This window comes from Megalops cyprinoides, chromosome 2, assembly GCF_013368585.1.
Source record: "Megalops cyprinoides isolate fMegCyp1 chromosome 2, fMegCyp1.pri, whole genome shotgun sequence".
Lineage (NCBI taxonomy): Eukaryota > Metazoa > Chordata > Actinopteri > Elopiformes > Megalopidae > Megalops > Megalops cyprinoides.
In genome coordinates this window covers 20134927-20159110 of record NC_050584.1, presented here as the reverse complement: position 1 = coordinate 20159110, position 24184 = coordinate 20134927, and the positions used below count along the sequence as shown (strand labels likewise).

The 24184-nt window shown below is 42.2% G+C and overlaps 1 protein-coding gene across 1 annotated transcript in view; it reads right to left on the bottom strand.

The window, feature by feature from the left end:
* Positions 1-24184, bottom strand: part of malrd1 (MAM and LDL receptor class A domain containing 1) — a 75966-nt gene that overhangs the window by 26708 nt on the left and 25074 nt on the right. The window contains exons 21-28 of the mRNA XM_036518173.1: positions 22139-22295; positions 21882-21992; positions 20221-20434; positions 19453-19700; positions 17722-18010; positions 11976-12221; positions 10423-10580; positions 1798-1978 (exon numbers count right to left, since the gene is read on the bottom strand). Coding sequence (XP_036374066.1) covers positions 1798-1978; positions 10423-10580; positions 11976-12221; positions 17722-18010; positions 19453-19700; positions 20221-20434; positions 21882-21992; positions 22139-22295 — 1604 coding nt within the window. The remainder of the gene's footprint in view (positions 1-1797; positions 1979-10422; positions 10581-11975; positions 12222-17721; positions 18011-19452; positions 19701-20220; positions 20435-21881; positions 21993-22138; positions 22296-24184) is intronic.

Here is a 24184-nt window from a genome sequence, read left to right as displayed (position 1 = left end):
CGCATGGGTCTCAGGGGGATATTGAAAAGAAAAATGAAAAACTCAAAAAATGTGGTGTGGGGGTGTCAAAACCACATTTCCACGTAACCTGCCCATTGTGTGAATGAATGGCTGTGAGCTGCAAAAATGAACAATAACTACATTTAAGAGCTTGTCTGGATAGTCAGCCACTCATTACCCTGGGCACCATATGGTTAAAGAAGAATGGAAGGCGCACTGTGTTTTTCAGGTGATTTGAATTTGATGTACATGCTCTAAGAGTAACAGTAAGAGTGAGAAAACCAAATCAATGCATGACAGTTCAATACAAAACATCCTCAAAGAAATGCAGTGACTAATTACTACAGTTACTTTGCAAACAGGGACATGCTGGCAATTCCCTGTACAGTGATTTTAAACCTGACGGTTTTGCTTTCAGTCAAAACTATCAAGTAGCAGTCATAACTGACTGAATAAAGCTGTAGAAGTCCTTTTCAGAAAAACCCAGATCCATCAGAGTTAGCCGAGTAGAAGACACCTTATAGTGAAGAAAAACGGTGCATGCCCTGCCACTGTGAGTTCTCTGTGTCCTAGGACACCATGCCTTAACTTCGCATTCCCATGCCAGCGGGCCGTCAATCCAAGGTTGACCTAATACGGAACGCCTGACCGTGCCCTTAAAGTAAATAAAAACAGTTCCCTGCCCCTGGACCTTGATCCACTGCCTCAGTAGGAGATCACAGTTTGAACGTATTACTCACAATTCATATGGGATGTGACAGTGATCACAAAGTAATTATGTAAGACTTTCATCATGGCCCAGCCATTTTTCCCCTCATCACTCCCAGATTGCTGACAGCATTGTGGGGTTTGTTGCCCAGCTTTTAGGTTTTCCTGGCTCCATCACACAAGTTCGGGGAGGTACTTTGAATTTGAAGAGTTTATTTTATTTTATTTGGAGGGGACATTAGTCATGCAATAGTTGAAGTGTTTATTCCGTCCGGACCGCAGGCTTGTGTATTTATTCTTCATGAAGTAAATCTTGGTGCTGTACTCTACTGGAGCCATGCAGTGCTTGTTTACAGCCTCTCAAAAATGTTTTTTTTAATTATGCTGTTAAATGTTGGTGTACCATACATTACTTTGATGATAGGATGTTAACACCAAGCAGCGACATAAAAAAACACTCAAACATTCAAACATTTAGATAATAAAAAAGTAATCGAAAGATGCAGGCTTGATGCAGGTGAGGGAAATGAATGAGGTGAAGTTTCACATTTACCCTGAGGTGATACATCATGTCTTTACAGTATTCCCTGGAAAAGTAATTTAGGATTTCACAGGCTCGAACAACAATTGCATTGTTTAATTACCAGTAAATTGAATGCATATCACATTTTTTTTCCCATTCCCATGAATATCATTAGAATTTACTGGATCTCTGCCAAAGCAGTTTAAGGTGAATTCACTTTCACAAAATGAACCTACATTCCCATCCTTCCTTTTCAGTTCCTTGTTCACCTCATCCAGAGGACTTCCTTAACAAGTAAAGTACCCTAGCAATTATGCTCCACTACTCATGTAGCACAAATTAAATATGCTGACAAAATCATAGTGCCGATGCAATGCACAGATGGGCATGGTTTTCAGTTCTTGAAACTACTTGGAGGAACTCATAGTAAAGGAAACTTCTCTGAGTTATACTTTATACTGCTTTAGGACACCTTGTTTTGCAGACAGCCTGTGGTTGACACTATGAGACATACTGTCCAACTGACAGTGTGGAAATTCAACTCGGCCGGGAGCAAGGTCACTCACTAGGTGCACAGTTGGAGAACTGGAGGTCATCCAGAGCAGCGCCCCCGCTGACGTCCCGCGCCCGGATCCCTTCAAAGATCAACTGAAAGTTCCTCATCTTCCTCAGGGGCACCTCTGCCTTGTTCCAACGCTCCCCCTGGTCCCCGGTCTTGTTCCAAACCTCAGTTAAACCACTGTCCGTCTAGGAAAGAGGGAAGGATGCACCTGGTATGAAATCACGTCTCATTATGGGAATAGAACTTAACTTACAGCCAAAAAACTAATGCTTGGTAAGACGCTTATCCACTCAAAATGCTGTCGTAATACTGACAAATTATTTAACAGTGCTGAAGTCAAAGCTGCCGTAGACATCTGAAAAACTGCAGGGAGGATCAATCAATGTCAGACATTAAGGAACACGGTGTTTCCTTGCGCAGAGAATGACTCGGACAAGCTTTCAGCTGAATAAACTGGAGCAGCAATATTGTCATTATCAGGATGCTAGTACATTCTTGTTTTAATTTGCGACTACCTTGTTGTTTGGATATTTATACAGGTGACCTAATTGTGCGGGCTTGCATTTCACAGTCAAATTCAATTAATTGCAATCATGTTACATGTCAAAAGGATTAAATTAATTCCAGATTGTGTTTCTTTGCTAATGCTTTTCCTCCTTCATGTGTTGAAAAATCACTCAGTCGAATGATGAATGTGATTAAAGTCATGTTATTTCAAAGGACATTTCATTTATCTCTTTGATGTTCATTAAGTTAAGGAGATAATTTTGCTGCATTCACTTGAAGTGGCTTTAAGTTTCAGCTTGCCAAAGTTTGGTGTAGTTAGTGATCCATTGAACTTTTCACAGTAACCGCACCACCTCTTGAAGCATTACATATTTCAGTGTGCTTCAGCATTTTGTGTCAAGATCAATTCGTGCATCTCAGCCATTGTTGTCACATGTTTACGACATTCCTCTTGGGGAAATACTGCATAAAGAGACAGGTGCAGGTGCCATACTTTTGGTATGGAAATATTTTTATTCGGTAAAAAGACATAATTTGATCTAGCGTTAAAAAATGAATAAAAAAATTGAATGCAGTTACCCTCGGTCACATCAACTATGGCAAAATATAACTTGACTCCGCTATGCACTCAACACTGGCACCTGCACATTCCACAGATGCGTCTGTCTCCATCCCATTTATTCACCCAGTAGTTTAGTTTCCCTTACAAGTATTGGCTAATGAACGCATGATGGATTGCAGGCCCGTTTTCCTGCCAGACCACTGCAATCACTGCCTAATTGGTACACTGTTGAAAAGGGAAGTGGTATGGATTTCGTGTTTTGTACTGATTGCAGAACTATGAGAGGGGGGTTGTCATGTACAAATAAAGATTCATTGGCTGCTTTCTCACCCAGCATCTCCTTATTACATCAATTACCTAGACTAATGATTGCTCAGCCTCCAATTAAGAATAATAACAACCGTATCATCTATTTTAGATACAAGTGCTTGCACAGCTAGACACTCCCAAAGGTTTAATTGCACAGCATTCAATAAAAATCAGAAAGTAAAATGAAAAATAGCTTTCTATCTACCTTGAATATAATGAGAAAAAATTGTGTATACTTTTTAGGTAGTCGTCTCAGTATATTTTTTGTTCAATGGTTTTCACGGCCATGCTGTATCACTATCTTTACTGTGCATGAACTCTGGTTCACTCAGGAGGCAAAGCCACTTCCCATGTCTAAATAAAGGGGCTGGCCTACTTACCTGAGCCTATTTATAACCATGATGACAATTTGTGCAGAGTTAGCATTCACAGGTACTGAACTTCATGACTGGTGATATTAAACTCTTTACCTGCCAGACAAGATATGCTGCTGAAATTCGGAGATTGGTTGAACCATGTTATTCTTTCTGAAATGCTTACAGCGATTAAAATGCAAGCTACTAAATAATTAATGTTGCATGTTCAGCTGACTACATTAGTTGTTTTTACACATAACATTTAAGGGAGAGAGAGGAGTTAAACAAATAGATGTCAACCCCAAACAAGAGCTGTTCATGAAGTTAAGTATATATTATTCATTTGAGTAGCAGATACCTGTATCCAGGAGGACATTTCACAACTGAATACATATAATGTCAGACATCGATGATTCAGCACAATTTGGAACCAAATCTCAAGTCTTTATGTTATGACTTTAATGCCAAGTGGTTTAGGCTGAGTACCTTGCTCAGTGGTACAACAGCAGGACTATGTACTGCACTTGATTTTCTGAATTTGCCAAGGGCAGTACTGTGCAGACAGAAGGATTAAGCCATTGCAAATGATTCTAAAAAGCAGTGCCACTGTGTTACTTGTTTTAGTATTTGAAAGCATATTCACATTATTCACCCTTTTGTTGGTCTTTACTGAAAAATGAGCAACGTGTTCCTAATGTCGTTTTGTTTGTTAGTTTGTTTTATAGACCCATTCCAACAAACACAAAATTAAACGAATTATATATGCCCCTCTCTCTGGAAATTCATATGTGCAATATTAAAAAAAAAAACAGTGCCAATCTATCATGCACACTTGTGTGTGCTCACATAAATTTGATATCTCAATCCAATAGTGATCAAGTCATTTTTTAGATAATTTCATTATCATGTGCTAAAAAAGTACTCTAAAGCTGATAAAAATGGAAATATACTATTATAGTATTCATTAATCACAAGGAAGACATTCCAGGAGTCAGAGTGGATTGAAAGGAGAGGAGGGCGAACTGCCATGAAATAAATATTCTGCAGAAATTTCCCCAATGTCCTACTACACTGAATGTGCTGTTAAGAAGAAATCCAATTTATATTCATGGTCCTTTATTTTATGGCACTGCTGGCAGATGTTACACAGTCAGTTCACCTTCAAATAAAACGTCTTCTGATTTTTTTTTTTTCTCATTTCCCTCTTTGAGGAAAAATGTTATGAAAGTGTATTACTTTAACTGGAACCAAAAGAAGAAAATATGAGAAAGAAACAAACTGTCTTGCTGGAATACTAATTGTTTCTACCATTAAGACTTCAATTTAGATGCTTTTTAAACAAATCTAAACAAAAATAAATTACCTTGGCCTTTTGACACATACAAGCTTCCTCATTTATACCTCAAGGGCATCCGTTTTGAAAGTTTTGCTAATTTGTTTAGCTATAACCATGAGAGCATAATATTAAAGGGGTGAACCAGTTTACCTTAATATCACGACACCGACACCTCCATGATTAAAATATTACCCACAGTGTGTTTGCTTTTACACCCAATGTAACATTATGATATTTGATTTGATTTGATTGATATTTGATTGATAGTTATGATTATTATGATAGGGGCAGTTAAATTTGCAAAAAAGGAAATAAAAAGCTCAATATTACACACAAGAAAGCCAATTTCCCTCATATATTTCCAGTCGCATTCAATAGATGTACTTGTACATAAATGGATGTCTAAACACAGAACGCAGAAATAATTACACTAATTACTGTCAATGTATAACTTTCTGAAAGGTTGCTGCCATCATTTCATTTTCATTTCACTTTAACTTTAATTAATTCTTGATTGTTTATTGTTATATGTTAATTAATTTGTTGAAGAAAGTGAAGAAAAAAGTCTAAATGGAAAAATATTTCGTTTGGTGCACTGACCACGCAACCATTTGAGCAAGTTGGCAAATTACCTAAATGGCTGTTCTGGTTGAAAACAAAGTTAAAACAAATTAGAAAAAGTACATCTATCAATCTACCTCCAAAGGTCCTCTTGTCGGTTAGGTTAGGGTATGCTGCTGTATTAGTTACATTTTCAATGGAGATTAGTGGTGGATTACAGATTTTCCATGTGGTTACATACTATCAACAGGTAACGATTTGTCTATCTCTATCTCTGAACTTTTCAATTCACCTTGGAAGGAATGACTGGATTAGGCCACCAAATAGTATCCAGTGATTGTGCTGGCAATCTGGGATCACAGAATCATGCATAAGATCTGTCCTCTACCCACTATTGTCCTTAACCCAGTGGTAAAATGAGGCATTATATAATAGTTGGATTGAATATAGGCCTAAAATGTATCAATCATCACATGATACTAGTTCTAGTCTACTATCCCCTTCGGAAGCACTGAACTACTGGACCTTCATAGCTACTGGACAACTTGGTTATAAAATCAAATCTCCCCTAACATTCTGAGAGCAAAATCTGCTCACGATTTGGTTAGTACCAATTCCAAAACAACGAATTCAGATTATAATGCAACCAATGCCATCAAAATCATAACCTAGACATAAGCATCATGAACAAAATTAATTATGGATCTTCTCATGCTTCTTGTTAACATATAGCAGTAGGTTTACACTAAAACATTGGCTTTTGGATTCAGTAGAATCCTTTGGCTGCCTGAAAACTTCAATTTCATAAACAATAGATGTGCACAGTCTCCAAATCCTGAGCTCACTCAAGACTCTCTTTACATTCCCTTGAGGCTGTATTGAGGACACTGTGTGCTCACAGTCTCCATCAAAACAAAACAATGGAAAGAGTAAAGTTAGAAGCTGTTGTTCCCTTTACTGAAACAATGCATGCTCTGCCCTGACTCTTGATTGGGATCAAGTGTTGAGTCTCAGAAACAGGCTGGGTGCATGCAGCTAGGAAATAAACCCATAATTCATAGCCCTTGACTTGTTCCGGAGCCATCACTACTTAGGTTGAGACCCTTATTTCCTTCCTTTTGTTGTGGGAAGTGTTGCCACTGTGTAGGTTGTCATTTGCTAGGATAATTACACGTTCCGCGAATGACGTCCTGTGAAGAGAGCTTTGAGCATCGGTTGCCAGGAAGTGTAAAAGAACGGCCCCCACAGAGCTTGAAATCAACTTCAGAGAACTGGTGTCTGGCCTGTCACACCATTTAAAGATGGCCTTTTTCCTCCTGAGGGCTTTGTGGAACTCTGCACCACCAATTAACCCCCATCTCTGGATTGAAATCACCTTTGAAGCTGAACTGAATGAAAGATGTTCATTCTTTTTTTTTTCTATTTGAGAAAAAGCTGGCCAGGGCTTAAACAGGGCCAAGGTCAATGTTTGTGTTGAGAGGACATGTTCCTGCCTGTAACTGCCACACACCCATATCAAACAATAAATTAAAGCACTGGACATCTGAGAACAAAATGACAGTCAATGTTTCCTGTAAACCACAATAATGCACTCTATAGTCCTTAAGGTAACTGTAATTTTGTTCAACAAGATAAAACAGGTACACCATGTACCGGGTACCTGACTAAAAATATTCAAAATGCGTCATAACAGCACTGTGAAAAAAAAATGTGGTGCTGGTGTGTAGGTGACGTACATAATGGAAAGACAAGGATATATGTTATAGTAGTAAGGGATTGTTTGTGTAATCCGAAGGTAGCGGGTTTGACTCCCCTTTGGGATTCTGCTGTTGTACCCTTGTGAAACATGCTTAACCTGAATTGCCTTAGCAAGTATCCAACTGTATAAATGGATGACATTTAAAAATGGAAGCTGTGTAAATTGTTCTGGATAAGAGTGCCTGCTAAGCAACTGTCATGCAATTTTGTCATTTGGATTTGAACAACTGGGTTCTTGGAAACAGAGAACACAATATTGAACAGCAACCAGCAGTGAACAGTGTCAAGTCTGATGGAACAGGAAGTTAGCAAGATAGACGAGTTACAGCCCAGAAATCAAAACACTACGTGACATTTGATCTTGCAAACTGAACATCCAGAACGATTCCAGAGAACAGGAAAGACACAGTTTTGGTGTTGAGTTTCCTGAAAACTCATGTGTAAGTGGTCGTGTTACAGAATAGAGAACACTTCAGTGATGGAACCACGGACTTGCAGAACCATGGGAGGAGAGCCCAGATACATCACCCCTTTGCAATGCATCACACAGGCATTCAAGGAACATGTGCAGAAACAGAATGAAACACAGCTACAGGGAAAATGTGTAAAAATTGAGAAATATTTTACATACAGAGACATCTATCCACTTGGTTCTTTTATATAACCCATATGATTTTTTCCTCTAAAAATCTGCAATTTTTTTCATGTGTTACTTTTAGCTGGGTTTAATCCTGAATTGTAGACAATTCTTTGCACATTCAGTTCACAAATAATACTACTACTAGTACTCTTTTTGAGATATTTGGCTAAAAAGGCCGGTCATGCTTCTATGGAGCCCAATGGTTGTGAGATGACTGTGCATCCATTTCCCAGCAAGAAAGAACTGGTTTAACGGCACTGTTTCACTGCCTCGTAAAATGCTTCTAAAATATTTACAGAGGGGTTGAGGCCCTTGGCAACTAGGAGAGGAATGGTGGAGAGCACTCAGGTCAGAGCAAGAGATCTGTGGATCTGTAAATATCTCAAGATCTCAGGGCCACTTCCACGCCTCCGCCTCCGCCTCCTGAATTACCTCACATGGGAGCATTTGTCGACAGGCCACACTGCCTGCATAGCACCGCGATCACCTCCCAAAGACCGCTGTGCCGCATCACCACACAATGGTCAAACCAGTCATTTTGATCTCAGAGGCTGCCTTACAAATGCCAATAATCCTTACAGCTGGAGTAGAATAGCACATCATCAAATATCCATACAGCGATAAAGATCATAGTATCATTCACAGTCATTCACAGATATTTAGCAATGCAATAGCCCCTGTCACATTTAGAAGTAGCTTCTCCAATGTCCATTACTGTCATTGACCATTGACTTGCCTGTTTAACTCGCTGTTTATCTGACAGATTAGGATGATCATGATCATGAGAAAGGCATTGTGTGCTATACCGCATCTTTGATCTTGCACAACACAGCTACACTGTTAAGACCACAAACCAGGCAGCCTACTCATTCTGCTGACTTTATTCCAAACTCTGTCCAACAGAAAAACATTTTCCTTGATTCCATACCCAGAATAACACAGTGTTGCCATCCCAGTAATTATATTATAACCTTCATGTTCGCTGGCATCCAATGCCATTCACTGAAATGTAATCACATAACTAATGGATTTTTACTTGAGTCAGTGTACTTTAGTATACCACAGCTAGGTTTATTCATTATTATTATTAGTCTTGGTATTAACATTTCATCTTGCAGCTTCATCTATTGAGAGGCCCACTGCCACAACAGAGGGGAAGGACCATTAAGTATTCAGGAATTTGGCATAGCATATAGAGCATATCTTAAGATACATGTAACAGTCAGCCTCTTTGTCAGAAAACTCCATCAAATAACAATTCAACTGGGAGAACACAACCTTTTGGGAAACCTAGAAACCATCACTCGAATTTGCACAAGGTAATTTTAAAAAGCCTTGCAGATCGCACAGGCTGCTCTTGCCATGCATGCGCTCCCTCTGAAAGTGCTTAGCAGTGCTCCTGCTAAGGAGGTTTATCCTTGACGATAAACTTGACGAGGTAACCTTGACGATAACCCAACAAGCTTAATTAAGTCAGGCCAGTGGTAGGATAAGAGATATACTGCGCCTTCCAAGGGGAAGAAGGGAGAAGAAATGGGCTGTAATTGTCCCACTCACACTATAGATGGGCTTAAACGCAGGAGCAGATGAAAGACGGACACCTCTTTGTGGTGCGCCCCTCGTGGGACAGGTGCAGCTTGGCGCCCCTGGCGCAGATGGCACGGGCGGTGCATCGCTTGCCTGCGGGCAGCGGCCCTCGCCGCTCCGTCTCCCGCAGATACCCGGCTCTGCAGGGCTGCCAGACACACTGACAGGTGTTTGGCTCGGCCCCACGGTAAATTATCAGCAACATATTGGCGCGGCGGCAGCACAGAAAATCGCATTACGAACCCACTCATCGGTTATTGGTTCAATTAGGAGAGGGAGGTAACCGTGGCAACAAGTCCTTCATTTGCAACATATAGTGTAATATTGCAGGGCCGTGCTTTCCTCTGATTAGGCCTTCTTCCAGTTATGAAAATGTAGCGCCTGTACAGGCATCCTGCCTTTGTCCTGTGAGGGACTGTGACTGGGAGGTTTGCTTTGGAGCTGAGAGGATAGGTTCACTATAGAGGGGGTATATAGCATTTGCAGGAGGATTTGTACAAAATGTAAAGAGTATATAAATGAGAAGGTATCAGGCCTTCAGTTATAGGAACCTAAAGTGAGAGGTGCTCTGTTTAATGCCTCGAGTAATAACCTGCGACACAGTTGTTTAAAACATGACACTTTATAAGGCAGACATTGATAGGAACTAGGGAGCACTTTGCCTCTACTTTAACACATTTTGGTTCGTTCAGTCACTGATTGCAGATTATGCCATGTGCTAAACCTCAAGCATGACTTGAATTAATATAGCAACATTTCTATCATTTTGCAGACATTATAAATGGTAGCATTCATTTTATAGTGAATTTGGCATTCAAATCTCCGAGCATAAAGTTAACAGTCAAATCAAACAAGGGACAGCGTTCACTTTTTACAGTGTTACACAGTGTAAACCTGTTTTTACAGGTTATACAGTGTATGCAAATGAAACATTCCAAGACACCATTGTCAAGTGCCGAAAAGCCTGGGGGCAGAGGGGGGATGGGTGTGAATCAGCGCGCTGGGATCCTTACCTTGGCAAGAAGGCGAATGATGCCGGTGGCTTTGGAGGAGATGTAGTACCAGAAGCTTAGCTGGCAGGTGGTACTGGACTCCTTCCACACTGAGCTCCTCATGTGCGCTTTGTCACCTTTGAACCCCACAGGCGTGGCCTCCAGATACACAAAGTGCCCTGGAAGGGAGAGTCAAGACGGAATCAAGGAGATTGATTGGCACTTCCTCCTCCGGTTCCCCCGGGCATGCTCGGCACCTGGTTCCAAATTACTGAGGTCATAAATGCTGCAAAAAAGGGGGTGAAGAGGCCACACAGTAATCATGGCAGAAACCCCTGGATTCTGAAACCTATTTAAAAGAACAGATTCAGTGGTGAAGGGGATGAGTGGATGGACTTTTTTTATCAAATCTTCTCTAACTTTTTTAGATGTTTTGAATCCTTCTGTCCAGAAAAAAAAGCTTCTCTCCATTCAAAACTTCAAAATACATTTTCAACATTCAATGAAATGATAACAACAATTCTTCGGTTCAGTTTCTTTTTTTTAGGTTAATGGTGAAAAAGGAATTTTTCCCTAATTATGAATTGGTCTCAGTGCTGCATCATTATATATTTCCATTCCATTCAACCAATTTCACAAGTAATTAAGAATTATCTCCTTAGATTTGTACTTGCTGCATGCAATGAACTCTCATTTTATACAGAAAAAGAAAGGAGCATAGCTCCATCCTTAAGCTGCGAAATCCTATTCTGTCATATTAAAGTATGAAATATCAGTGAGAACAGATATCTAATACTAACAACTGAAATATGAATTTTTGGGATGTGTTATGCATTAATAATGGTAAAGATTATGCAAGGGGGGAAATTGGGATACATTGGTCAGAGATAAAAAAAAAATCCTTGAATTATATAGGATCAAAAAAATCTTCTCCCATAATCCTCTTTTCTGGAGCTGAGCCACATCAGGAAAATGAAATGGGCAGACTGGCCAATCAGGCCACATTCTCTCCAGGTTCTGCTCCCTCTGCAATTGTCAGTCTGTGGATACGTGTGATTCCAAATGTTGAAAGGAGTTCAAAAAATCATCACAGAAATTAAATTTGTCCTTGAACAAATCATATGTGCTACCGAAAAGGTATTATATGTGAAATTATGAGAACATCACTGCTCAAATAAAATGTTCCTCCGCAATCAAGAACCGTAATTGCTTCAGGCCCACCATCGTGCTTGCCTGTCATTGAAATGACCACATTCTTTGACTGACACACAGCTTGAAACAGACCTGCTGCACACCGTGGGCGTGCTGATCCAGCTGTATTTATAGAATGGTGTTAGAAAGGTAGAGAGGGGAGAGAGAAGAGCCAACCTTCCAATTCAGGGCCGTGGCATGCATGTCAGAACAGAAATGTGACCTTGAAAATATCAAGGTCTATGTCCTGCTTGCAGTGTGACCAATACAGCTGTAGCCCCCAACAAGATCTGGTGCTAATACAGTGATATCTCATAACAATTGAAGGCGTCAGAAATCACAAGCTGGATTGCTAGCGTTTTCATAATTTCTACATGCATTACCGTCCCCGCTCTCCAAAGTGTGGTCGAAGTGGGGCCTGAAGCTCTGCACGGAGCCCGTCCCCAGGGTCCAGTCGAAATTGTCTGCCAGCGAGTTCTTCCAGCCGCAGCGGCCCGTCTCGAAGGTGCAGGATGTTCCACAGTCCCTCTCGTCCGTCGCATCCCCACAGTCATCCACGAAGTCGCAGCTCTGCTTCGGGTGGAAGCACTTCCCGTTCGCACACTCCAGGTAACCTCGCGGGCATGAGCCTGAGAATGTGCGACACACAAATACACACACACACACACATTGCATTACGCTACATTACATTACATTACATGCATTTAGCAAACACTCTTATCTGGAGTGACTTCCAGCACGATATAAGTGTATCCATTCAAGTTAGTCAAGTCAAGTCAAGTTTAGCTACTGCTTTTAAGAAGAGTTTTAATTGTAGGCAGCTGTCATCAATCTTCTACTCCAGCTACGAACTGAATATGTTTGAGTTGGATCGATCTCTCCCGGTACTGTGCATTGTGATATACCGACCACCTGTTAAATGGTACTGTTAAATTTAACCAAGTTAAATGAGCAACAGATACAGATAATGTACACAGACACGTACATTCATACACAAACGCACACACATGTATACACACACCCAACAAAAACATGAAAACATAGAGAAGGAGTTAATTTAATGCATACAGACACTCAGACGTTCACAAGGTCAAACCGCAATCAGACAGCAACGTAAAATGGCATTTCGCGCCTCTGTGAAAAGGTTACTTGCGGATGAAAGCCCTCTCAAGGTCTGGGCGGCAACATGCTCAGATGCATTAGCACCATCATTCTCAAGTAGATTCACAGATCAAGGTGTAGATGACTACTTGGCCACATTAGTGTGAGAGAGGTCATGCAACATATAAGCAGACCATAAAATGCACAGCAACCCAAATCATTTCAATGGATCATACCAACTGACTGCTCAGATGTGAAGCTAATAACATTAAAGTATGGAGTAGACATGCAATTCACATGATATTTGACTATCATGCGCATAAAGTAGAGAATTCACATCCATGTAAAGAGAAAGAAGCCTGTTCTTCAGCTTTACAACAATGTGTGAAAAATGTCAGTTTCCATGGAGTTCTTTCATTTTTAAAGCCCTGGGATAAAAATGAAATGCAAAACATATGAAGTGAGGAATAACCATTAAAAGAGTTCCACTTTCATAGTGCGTTTACAGCAGCCCACATGCTTCTGAAAACAAACAACAACAAAAAGAGCACAGAGTCTGGAACAGGCAGAAAAGAATGTTTCAAAATTGGAAACCAAATCAAGTGAAACCATCGCATTTAAATGATACATTATCCATTCAGTAGCTTAAAAAAAGAGGCTTCTACAGTGGGTACCACACCACCCCTTAGCTCTTTGTATTAAGGAGGGATCTGGATTCTTTGGAATCAAACATTCCAGAGAGGTCAGGCCAGGGTAGGGTATTAAGGCACGAAACGAAGCGTGACAAATAGGGGTGGTCTCAGTAATTAGGGAGAAGAAAGGGAGAAATCCCTGTTAATCCTCTGTTCTTGTTAAGCCTCAGATGACCAGAGGAAACCTTTTCCACTAGAGCTCCCATCAAAATCATTTTTTTTTCTGGGTACGCCATTCAGCACAGATCCATGGATCATCCAACAGATTACTCACTTCCAGTCATTCTGCGCAAGACTGCGGGCCTATCCCCCTATCGGTTACCTCTGGTCATGGAGGGATTTCTATGGCACACGATGGCCAAGATTTCAGCTGCTTAGAATTTATTAAAATGCACAGTGCTGGGGCACGTTATGCTGTGGATTGATGGACTTTCTTGTGGTATTCATTACCGGAAACCACAGCTCCAGGGTCTTCCCCCTCCTGCTCTGTTCCACATAAAAGGCTGCAGGTGGCCTACATCGCCCCATGTCCCTGCTGGAATCTCAGAGAGCAGGAGGACTAACAAGGGCTCCTGCTATAAGTGATTTCCCACACACAGCTGATACATTCACAATCAAAATTCATCAAATTACACCCTCCCAGCAGAAGTCCTTATCTTCTCAGGGAGCCTGGCTGTGACTCGTGAATATATCTTGCCGGGTTGCTTCTGTAAGTAGACATATAAGGTCATGATAGATCATGTGACGTAAGGAATGTGCCTTGGCGGCAGACAGAACTGAGATCAATGTAGCTGTTGCCATGGTGCTGTAGCTACACCGAAGCTAACACCTCTCCCAAACCTATGACAATTAATATTCACTAGCCGTGACTCCAAAACTGCTCTTTCCGGTCTTTCCAGTGGTCTATAGGCCACTTATGATTTTCTAACCCGACAGAATTCAAGAGGGGAAAATGCAGAGAAAGGAGAAAGTTGTGTAGGAAAGCGGGGTGGGGGTTGGTGACAGTGGGGGTTGGAAGGGAGAACGTGCAGTGACGTGGGGCTTGGGGAGAGGGCAGTTGTATGGAAGGTAGAATGCATGGTGACAGCGGGCTATGCGTCTTCCGCGCTATCCTGCTCCTGCGACACAGCTGTATTCCTTCTGTGATTACGATTTAAACCCAGTGTGGAAAGCACGTTCGATGGCCCTTTCTTTATCATTCATCATTACTGGTGTTATTTCATCTCCCTGCTAAGGAACGGGCTGTTCTCAAGGACAGGAGCCAAGGTTTTTCAAAGCTAAATTACAAAATAAATCATAAACAACAACTGGACTCATGAGCAGGAGAGGTCAATGAGATTTTTTTAATCAATTGGACATGATGAATAAAACGTAGCTACATGATTGGTTTCCCCTCTGAAATGAAACATACCTCCATAATGCAGTTCTTAGAATAGGTTAACCCTTTGGCACTCTATCCATAAGTCTGAAAGTAGTCTGTTATCATGTGACTTACTGACCTTTGACCCATTGCAGAGCCATGATAAAAAAGTAAATAATGAACTGAAAAAAGATTGGCTGAGCAGCAAAAAAGAGGAGGGACTTAATCATTCTCAAGTGGCCCAATCACACACTGCAACAAGTTTCATTTGAAGCAGCGGGGGGGTCCGGGGTGAAGTTTAACTGGAGAAGCCCAGATTATTGTCTCAAGGACCCCTGTGAGGGTTATTGTTACTGTCACAACCCAGTGCATTCCCCGGGAAAAGAGCCACCATCACCATGACCACAGGTCAATTGGGCAGCCTGTGGGAGGAGGTCTACTGCCGTCTCCATATCAGCAGACCCACAAAAGACAGGCACAGGCCACAGCACACTGTGAATGTACTGATGTCACTTCATCATTTACACTGATTTACCTCTTTTCTTTGTGTTGGGATTAAAGCCGTGGGTGGTGCGGTGAGTTTCTCCTATACAGTTGCAGATCTGCGCTGCAGGTTTTTGCTGTCTGCCCACATGGCTAGCACACTGAGGGACCCTGGTATGAAATTTCAATTACACTGGCAACAAATTACACCCATGTCATACATGAACAGAAACTGACTGCAGGCAGCGTGTTACAAAACCTCACAAAGAGAAAATAAAACCACCATTTCAATATTTTTATTCCAAACCGATAGCCTGATAACTACCATGTTCTGCAAACTCAAACTTTAAAGCTCTCAGGTCACTGCTGCCCTCTAAGGTAGATCACTCAGGCAAAAAAGAACACAAGTCTCACTCTCTTCCACTGGTGCTTTTCATTGGCTGACTAATGTCTGCATTTGTCTTAAGATGCAACACACATCCAGCTGCATTCATGTAAAGAGCATTGCCTCAACGTGACTAAAACAAGCCCTGTGCACGCACTACACAACAAGACCATTGTCTCCTAGCTGCCCCGCCCAGCTCAGCCGACTGAGGGTATAGAGGCCAGGCCACACACACAGCTTTCCCTCTCCTTTAAAGAGCATTTGGTGATGGAAAACAAAACAAGAAACCTTTCCACTCTCTAGTGGCCAACTGTAAACTGGACTACACAATCAAAGTCAAAACAGTGCAGCCCATAAAACAAAAGTTCTCAATAAGTACATTTTTTACCTAAGGGAGTACAATTCTGAATAAAGAGAATGAATTAGTGTGAAATGCCTCAAATAATTATATGGTTAGTTTGTAGGTAAGTCCTCAGAGTCCAGATGTCATTTTCATAAATGATTGCCATGTAGGAATAACAGGTAAGAGAGTGCTGTTGTACAGAAGAAGCAGATGGTAGCTCAAAGCTGGAAACTAAATTGATTCGTGACTGAAACAAAGCTGAATACCTTTATGTTGGTGCTACATCCTGGAGCCTAATTTAATAAGAGCATTTAACATTTAAACTATTTAAACCATTTTAAAATCTAGTAGCCAAGATGGGCAACATATTAGTGTTAGTCCTAGGCTGTGGAGCTACCTCTGATGTTGAGCTGTTGGCCAAAGGTGCAACTGTCAATTGGTTTTATTTTTGACTCATTTGGACAAATTCTATCCACTGTAAAACACATTGCTTTAGTCATAACCTAACTGCTAATCACTGCCCCCCATATGATATAACAGATTCAGGGAAATACCTAGGAGGCATATTGGCGTATAACCACTACACCTCCTTACTGTCCCTTTGTGCATGGACAGGAAACATTACAGTGTGGTGCACCAGATGTGTTTGTGGTCTGAAAAGGAGTCCACACATCATTTGACCAAACCATTCCATGAAATCATTATTTAGTTCAAGGTCAGTCCAGCATATCTTTCCCAATACTGCCATTCTTTTGCATGAAATCTGAGAAAGTGACCAGTGATGTGAAATGAATTCAGCAGCACACTGAGAATTATGGGGTATGAAAACGAATAAAACAGCCTGATTTTTAATGTAAGATTTTCTTCTCTGTCCACACATTTTTATATCCTTTGCTTTTTTTTTTTAAAAAAAAGATTACCAGCTTTGATGCAGCATTAAGGCATTTATATTATTTAGTTTGAGATTCCCCCTGGGTGATTTGCAGGCATTTAAAGATTTAAGAGCTGCTCCACTGGGTGAAAAGTCACCAAGTAAGTATTCTGAATACCTAATGCAAGCGCTTTGGAAAAAGGAAGATATTTAAGTGCTAAAACCAATTTAGAAGATTCTGGAGAAAGAGAAGAAATTAAGAACAGATAAAAGTTAAAGCAGGAAAACTGCACAAAGCTGTGGTTAATAGCCATATGCTTTAACATTACAGCAGTATCTGTGGTGACAGCCTTAAATAATAAGCACTTAATGGCCCGAATGCTAATGGGCTTTTCTGGTAGTAATGGCCATGACACTCCATGAATTAACTTAAAGACTATAGATGGTCTTATTCTAAATATAAATGGTCTTTATTCTATGATATTATTGCTTTGCCACTAAAACTGCAGAGTGCTAAGCAGTGTTTGGAGTCTGTCAAGGATCCAAAGCCATCTGCACAGACCGGACTTCAGACTGTGTTGCCCCCATGTTTGCTTCAAGCTTTTCATAAAATCAACTGGGCTTGTTACTAGAAGGGTGCAAACCCTGAGAGTGGCATTGCTGTTATTACTAGAGGGCTGTCGTGGCTTTGTACAGTATCTAGCTGGTAAAAATGGATAACATGTGAAATATGTGCCACGTAGGTCACCGCTGGACAAGAGTGTTTGCTAGGTATGTAAATAATGTAAGGTGGCAGACATTCATCAGTAGCAGGAGTACTAATCTGTTCAGATGTCACATGGGATTGGGTGAGCGGAATGTTAGAAGGGCGGGCGGGAAAGTAAGAGAGAGCACCTGAAGGGGGTGGCCCTGTTGGCTCCAAAGGCGTCAGGGACGAGGACAGCAGACAGCCGCTCGTGAAGGTGATGTCATCCAGGCAGATGTCGCCCTTGGTGCCCTTGCCGATCTTGCCCTCGAACGTGACATGGAAGTCCTCTGTGGCAACCAGGCTGACCTCACGGCGCTGCCAGTAGTTGCCCTGGTCTCCGGTCAGATTGAGAAGGAGGAGGTGCTGGGAGCCGGTCACCTGGAAGATGTTCAGTGCGCCGATGCTGTCCCCGGACATGTGCACATAGAAGATCATCTGAGTGAGAGCAAGGTGTTGAACACAATTAATCCCTCTAACACACATTTTAAAATCAAGGATAATGTCATTAACATGCACTTATATAATATAACATGGACTTAGAGAATTACACAAGCAGCATCATAGGCACCAGCTAACCTTACGTTGAGTGGAAGTGGAAGGTAACACCTGCATACCGTAGTTTTGCTTAGCATGCCATGCCCAGGATATTTGTAGCTTTGTATGTAGTTTTTAAGTGATGACTTCATTTGACTGCATCAAATTAACAGGCTAAGAAACACTGCAAGCCACAGCAGGAAGTGGGCCTCGCTACATACATAACTTAAACATGAGCCCAAGTAACACTCTCAGACAGTATAGGCCACCTCCCGCTCTTTATTAGGGCTTTTGTACCAAATGAACGTGACAAACTGATGTTAATGAGTTTTACGGAGCTGTGAGAAAAGACCATGGAGACACTGAAGTGTATTTAAGGCAGAGATGCAGAGACACTCCTACATCGGACAGCTCAGCCCTCCCAGTTTAATTGGTGTCTGTCTGTGGAGAGACTGGATGATTGACTGCTCCATTCGAGTATGTGACAGACATGGTTCCACACGGGCCAGGTGATCCATCAGAGGGCTGCCTGAACCTGATGGAGCACAGAGAGGAGGCTAAGACGAGCCAAAATGGGAGTGGGGGGGACCTTTTACCTAAATACCACTTTGAGTATCAGCTGTGAGCTTTCGTGCCTGCCAAATCTTCATAATCCTCACAGATAGTAACCCCTTTATAAACCTGTGAGGGGTCATCATATTCTAGGTGTGTGTAAATGTGAGAGAAGACACAGTGGGATATCGCTGTGCTGCACAAAAGTAACAGTGAATCCTGGTGCCATTGTACAATTTTTGTACCTCTTGAGGAACCATAGCTTGCTCACTGTTATTGTTTGACACTATTCATTTGCTGAACAAGTTTACAGTTCAGCTCCAAACCTAGGCATTGACTCAGGCAATTGGATTTTTTTCTAGGGCAATTAAGGTGAATAACCTCACAGTAGAAGTCCAAAAAAGTGGCCACCCTGGGATTTCACAGGTCCAGAGTCTGGAGCTCCAATCGCTACAGTGGGGCAGCACTGTAGCATAGTGGTAAGGAGCAGGACTTGTAACCGAAGGTTTGCTGGTTCGATTCCCCACTGAGGCACTGCCATTGTACCCTTGAGCAAGGTACTTAGCCCAGAGCTGCCTCCAGCTAAAGACTATATCCAGCTGTATAAACGGATAACATGTAAAAATTGTAATCTATGTAAGTCGCCCTGAATGAGAGCATCTCATAAATGCCAATAATGTGGTGTAATGCTACAGTCCATCCCGGCCAGGTCTAAAGATGCTGAGCCGAGACCTGTTTGCAATTTGACACAACTGAAGGTGAGCCCTCCCTGTCCGCATAAGGCTCCCTACCTTGCATTGTTTGCTCTGCCGACTGAAGGTGGGGCCGGAGATGCGAGCAGTGTTGCCCGTCGCCTGGGGAAACGAGCTCTCCAAGTAGATGTAGTGTCCGGAGGGGTCCCTCAGCGTGTGGTCTGTGGACGGGCCTGTGCCACCCGTCGGGGTGCTCCCGGCCTTGATCAGCCAATCAAAATCGTCCTGCGTGCACTGCCGCCACAAGCAAAGGTCAAACTCGAAGTTGCAGCGGCCTTCGAAGCCCTCTGTGGAAGGCAGGGCAGGTGTGAATTGTTATACTTTGCTGCACGCCTTCATTCTGGCAGGCACTCACAGGCCACGGGCAGTTTACACAGTCCTCTCGAATTAACAGGCATGGGTTTGATATGTTACTGCAGAGGAACAGCATTTAGGAAATTATTCTGAAGCACACTTCAATTAACGCCACCGTCAGATACTTGTAAATAGAATCCCTGCTGAGATTCAGTTAGGATATACATAAATTGGTTAACTAACATGAAAATAAAAATCATAAATAAGATAGGGGGGATTTTCAGATACATGAGGTCAATTTCCTTTTTTGGAGTCCATCCACATGCTATGGTCCAGTGAAGATAATGATGGTGAAATCCAAAAAAATTACTTATGTTGAGAATATGGTGACCAATGCTCCATTATCAGTCCTTTTACTCTGCAGAATTTATCTAACCCCTCGAAATGCTGTCAAAAGCTTGTGTGAGCAAATGAAGGCAAGAGGGTTAAGGAGGAAGACAAAGTGCATCTTACTGCAGATGTAAGGGTTCTCATCAGACCAGTCTCCGCAGTCATCGATGAAGTCACACAGGCTGTCCTTGGGTATGCAGTACTTGTTGGCACAGGTGTACTCCTCCACCCCACAGGGTCTATCTGGTGGCAGCAGGGGTGCACAGTTTTGGAAGGACACGTCGTCCACCACCACGTCCCCCATGTAGCTGATGCCTCGCTTTGCCCGCAGAATGATCTGACGGAGTCCATCATAGTGTCAGTCGGCCAGGTCTACTGATCACCCTCCCTTGTAATAACCTCTTACTTGTTCACATAATTTCAAAAGGTATCTCATGTGTTTTCAAAGAAACACTGACAATCTGCAAGAATTTCCTAATCTTTAATGGGATTCCAAAAAATCTGAGAGAATCCTGTACTGTTTCAGAGGATCCAGTGTGGTCTAATAAAATCTCATACTTTTCCAGTATTTTCTCACCTGTACAGAGCATGCAAACCACCCCTCCCTTACTCTTTCTCTGTCTCTCACTCACATATGCGCACACGCATGCATTCTGTGTCATGCCGACACCTAGGCTTACACACATTCCCACACAATACCACTTCATGGTCTCCATGGGACTTTGCATCAAAAATTGTGTAGTAGAGGGTGAAATCAATGTCTAGCAAAATGGAAACATAACCAAACAGAACAAAAGCCAATAAACGGGACTGCTGATTTGATCTCCATGGGATCACATCTCAACCTAAAGTCAACAGAACGCAAAACAATGCGTTATCATTTAAATCCAAGAACGCAGCAGCAAGGAGGAAACACTGTCTCTGTTCATCGTACAACCATAGCAAATCATATTCTGCCCATTAGGTGGAGAAATGATTTACTGCATTCCAGGGAGTAAAGGGCACTTGAATCTCAGATAGCTGTTCAATTCTGTCTCTTGACTGACTGCTTGGATCAGAACAGGTTGATAAATGTTAACGAACATCACCACAAGTGTGCAAAGGTCATGGCATTTCCAGACTCGAATGAGTTCTCCCATCTGAAGTTGCTTTTTTGTGTGGGGGCGGACACGTCCTAATGTAACCTCAGATCTTTGCTCCGGCGAAACATTACGCGGTGATTCACTCTTCTGCACCCATAATGACCAGAGTCCTATTAATGTTGATTACATCTGAATCAGCGGGACTCTCAGGCCAGCAGAGCGCATCTTTAATAAACCGGGGAAACATGCTACCAGCCTGTCCTCTGAGAAACATTTAGAGATTATCATTAAAGCCCACTTCATCCACTGTAATGCTTTAGGCTGCCTCTAGCTTTGGCGCTCAATGGCAATATTTATGATACTGTACAAAATGCTGTTATCTTTACTACTGTAGCAGATTCTGTGTCATATGCCTTTTACTCATAATCAACTGTAAAGTAAAATTAAATTGTTGGAGAGCGCTTGTAGCCCAAGTATTATGCGACTTCTGTTTACCCATGAGAGATGCTGAAGTGATTCTGATTCCTGCTACCACAGAGACAGATTCTTTAGACCTACATTCTTTAGCTCTATGATCATGTATAATTAAATTAGCAAAGGAAGTATTTAATACCCCACAGCTGAGTGCTCACAGCTGTATATGTAACCACTGGACAGTGACTGCTACATAAAGGAAATGACTGGTCCGTTGTTGTGACAGACCTGGAAGTTGTAGCGGATTCCCAGGAAGACTTCTCCTCTCCTCCACCTGTAGCCCTGGCTGCCACTCTGGGACCACAGTTCATGGGTGACATTTCCAAACTTGATGAGCACCTGCAGCCAGGTGAGAGGGGCATGTCTGCATTGAGATCTGTGTGGTTAAGCAAGTTGGCATAGTGGGGATCAGCACTCTTGCCCCCCAGCCATAAGTGACCCCGCCCTCAGGTGGGAACACCAGCCCCTTGAGACACAAGCCTCACCTGTAGCGTCCCCACAGTGAACCCGCTCATGTGGTACCAGAAGACCAGGGTGCACTGGGGCCCTGTGGCAGAGATGACAGGGGTGACGAGGTCGGTGGTGTGGCCATAGCCTCCGTTTGAGCTGTCGGCATACATGTACCAGCCTTCCACGGTGCCACTGAGGCAGGAGAAACAGCAGAGTTTCAGTGTTGTAAAAAAGGCGTACTCTGGCACAGGTTCACAAAAACATACATACACAATCAATCTCAATTTATTAGATATTGGCTGAAACAAAACACAAAGTATATACTGTGGCTTAGACTAAAAGGAAGTTGAATATCATGAATAGGAGAAATGTTTTCACTTTGACATGGAGTTATTTTTGTAATACAATCAAATGGAATGCCTGCACTGCACTGTTTTTGAAGAAGTAGTGCATCAGTGAAACAAGGGGAAAATTTTAGGAATGAATACTATTTGAAGATTGACTGAACAAAACTGTGGTCGAATCATGGGATGTAAAAGTCCAGAATTCTGAATCTCGTTCAAAAAGAATGCTTGCGAGTGTGAATTTGTAAATGTTGCATTAAACTTATTTTTGAACCTATAACACATATTAATGAGTATAGTATTAAGAGGTTAAGCTTTGAAGTGCAATTTGACAGGAATAATGCTATTTGCCACCTTTGGATAAAAATGTTTGTGTTAGGAATAGGGGAGTAATGAAGCCATTTTTTATTCAGTCAATACAAAAGGGTAAGGATTTAAATGCACAGCAGAAGGTTTGTAAGGTGAAACTGAACCTGTGGCTCAGAGCACATCAGCAAGTTAATGACGAGCGTGAGGAAAAAGTTCATTTGGGAGACAATAAATGTCTCATTCCCTGTATTTGAAGAAGCGCAATACAGCATTACTCCTGCATCTGAAAATACAAGAGACAGCACCCTGTACTCACAAGTAATAAAACTCTGCATCCTCTGTAATTAATAACACACAGAATATCAACTCCCTATTCTCATGGCAAACCAAACAATGATCTGATCTGCATAGAGACACGTCCCTGTACTCACAAACTCACATAGAATGCCCAGCCTCTACACTCATAAACCTACACAGAACGCCTACTCACCATACTCACAAACACACAGAACGTTCACTCCAAGTATTCAAATGCAGAACAGAAACTTCTGTATTCACACAACTGCAAGTACACAGAATGTCATGACTTCTGTACTGTATGTTAAAGCACATTGAAAGGTACACAGATGCACACACAAACACATGCACACACACACAGTGTCACACGTGCATGTGCAGTCAAACACACACACACACACACACACACACGTACAGTATTACACACCCATATTCAAGTACTTAGAACAACACACCCTGTGCTCTTACATACATACACACAGACATATACACACGCAGGTAACACCCATTGCTCATACTCTAACACACAGTGGGTAACACACCCTGTACCCCCATACCTGTAAGTAGAGTGAACTGTACCCACAAACACACAGAGCAGCATCACTCCAGGGTCACATCAGCCTGACTCTGCTCTCCCCCGGTCCCATAAGGCCCCAAGGGGGTCCCTCACCCTGTCAATCACTGATAGAATTTCCCAGTCTATCAGGGCAGCTGTGGATGCACAATCTCCCCCAGCCTCTGCTCCTATTCCCCTTTAAACTCACGCTGTGGTAATAACTGCACTCTGACCGTGTCCGACACTGTATATGAGAGAAGGTCCCAGGGGCGGGTGTGGGCTGGGAGAAGCGAAGAAGCGTCACTCCTTCTTTTCCAGGCCTAGCGGAATCGATTGTCCTTTAGGTGGTGAGCGAAGCCTGCAGTGGCTGAAAAAGCCTCATTACATCTAAACTCTCCCTCTCACCGCTAAAGGGAAAATTACAGGACAAGAGCCGATGGCGAGTTCTCCTCACGCCGCAGCCACAAGCACCTCTGACAAGCAATCAAGCCAACCGTTGACACCCGCCTTATAGCGTGTAATGACTTGGAGAGTAATCTGCTCCAAAGTCCCATAAGTAGGTCTAAAATCTGATG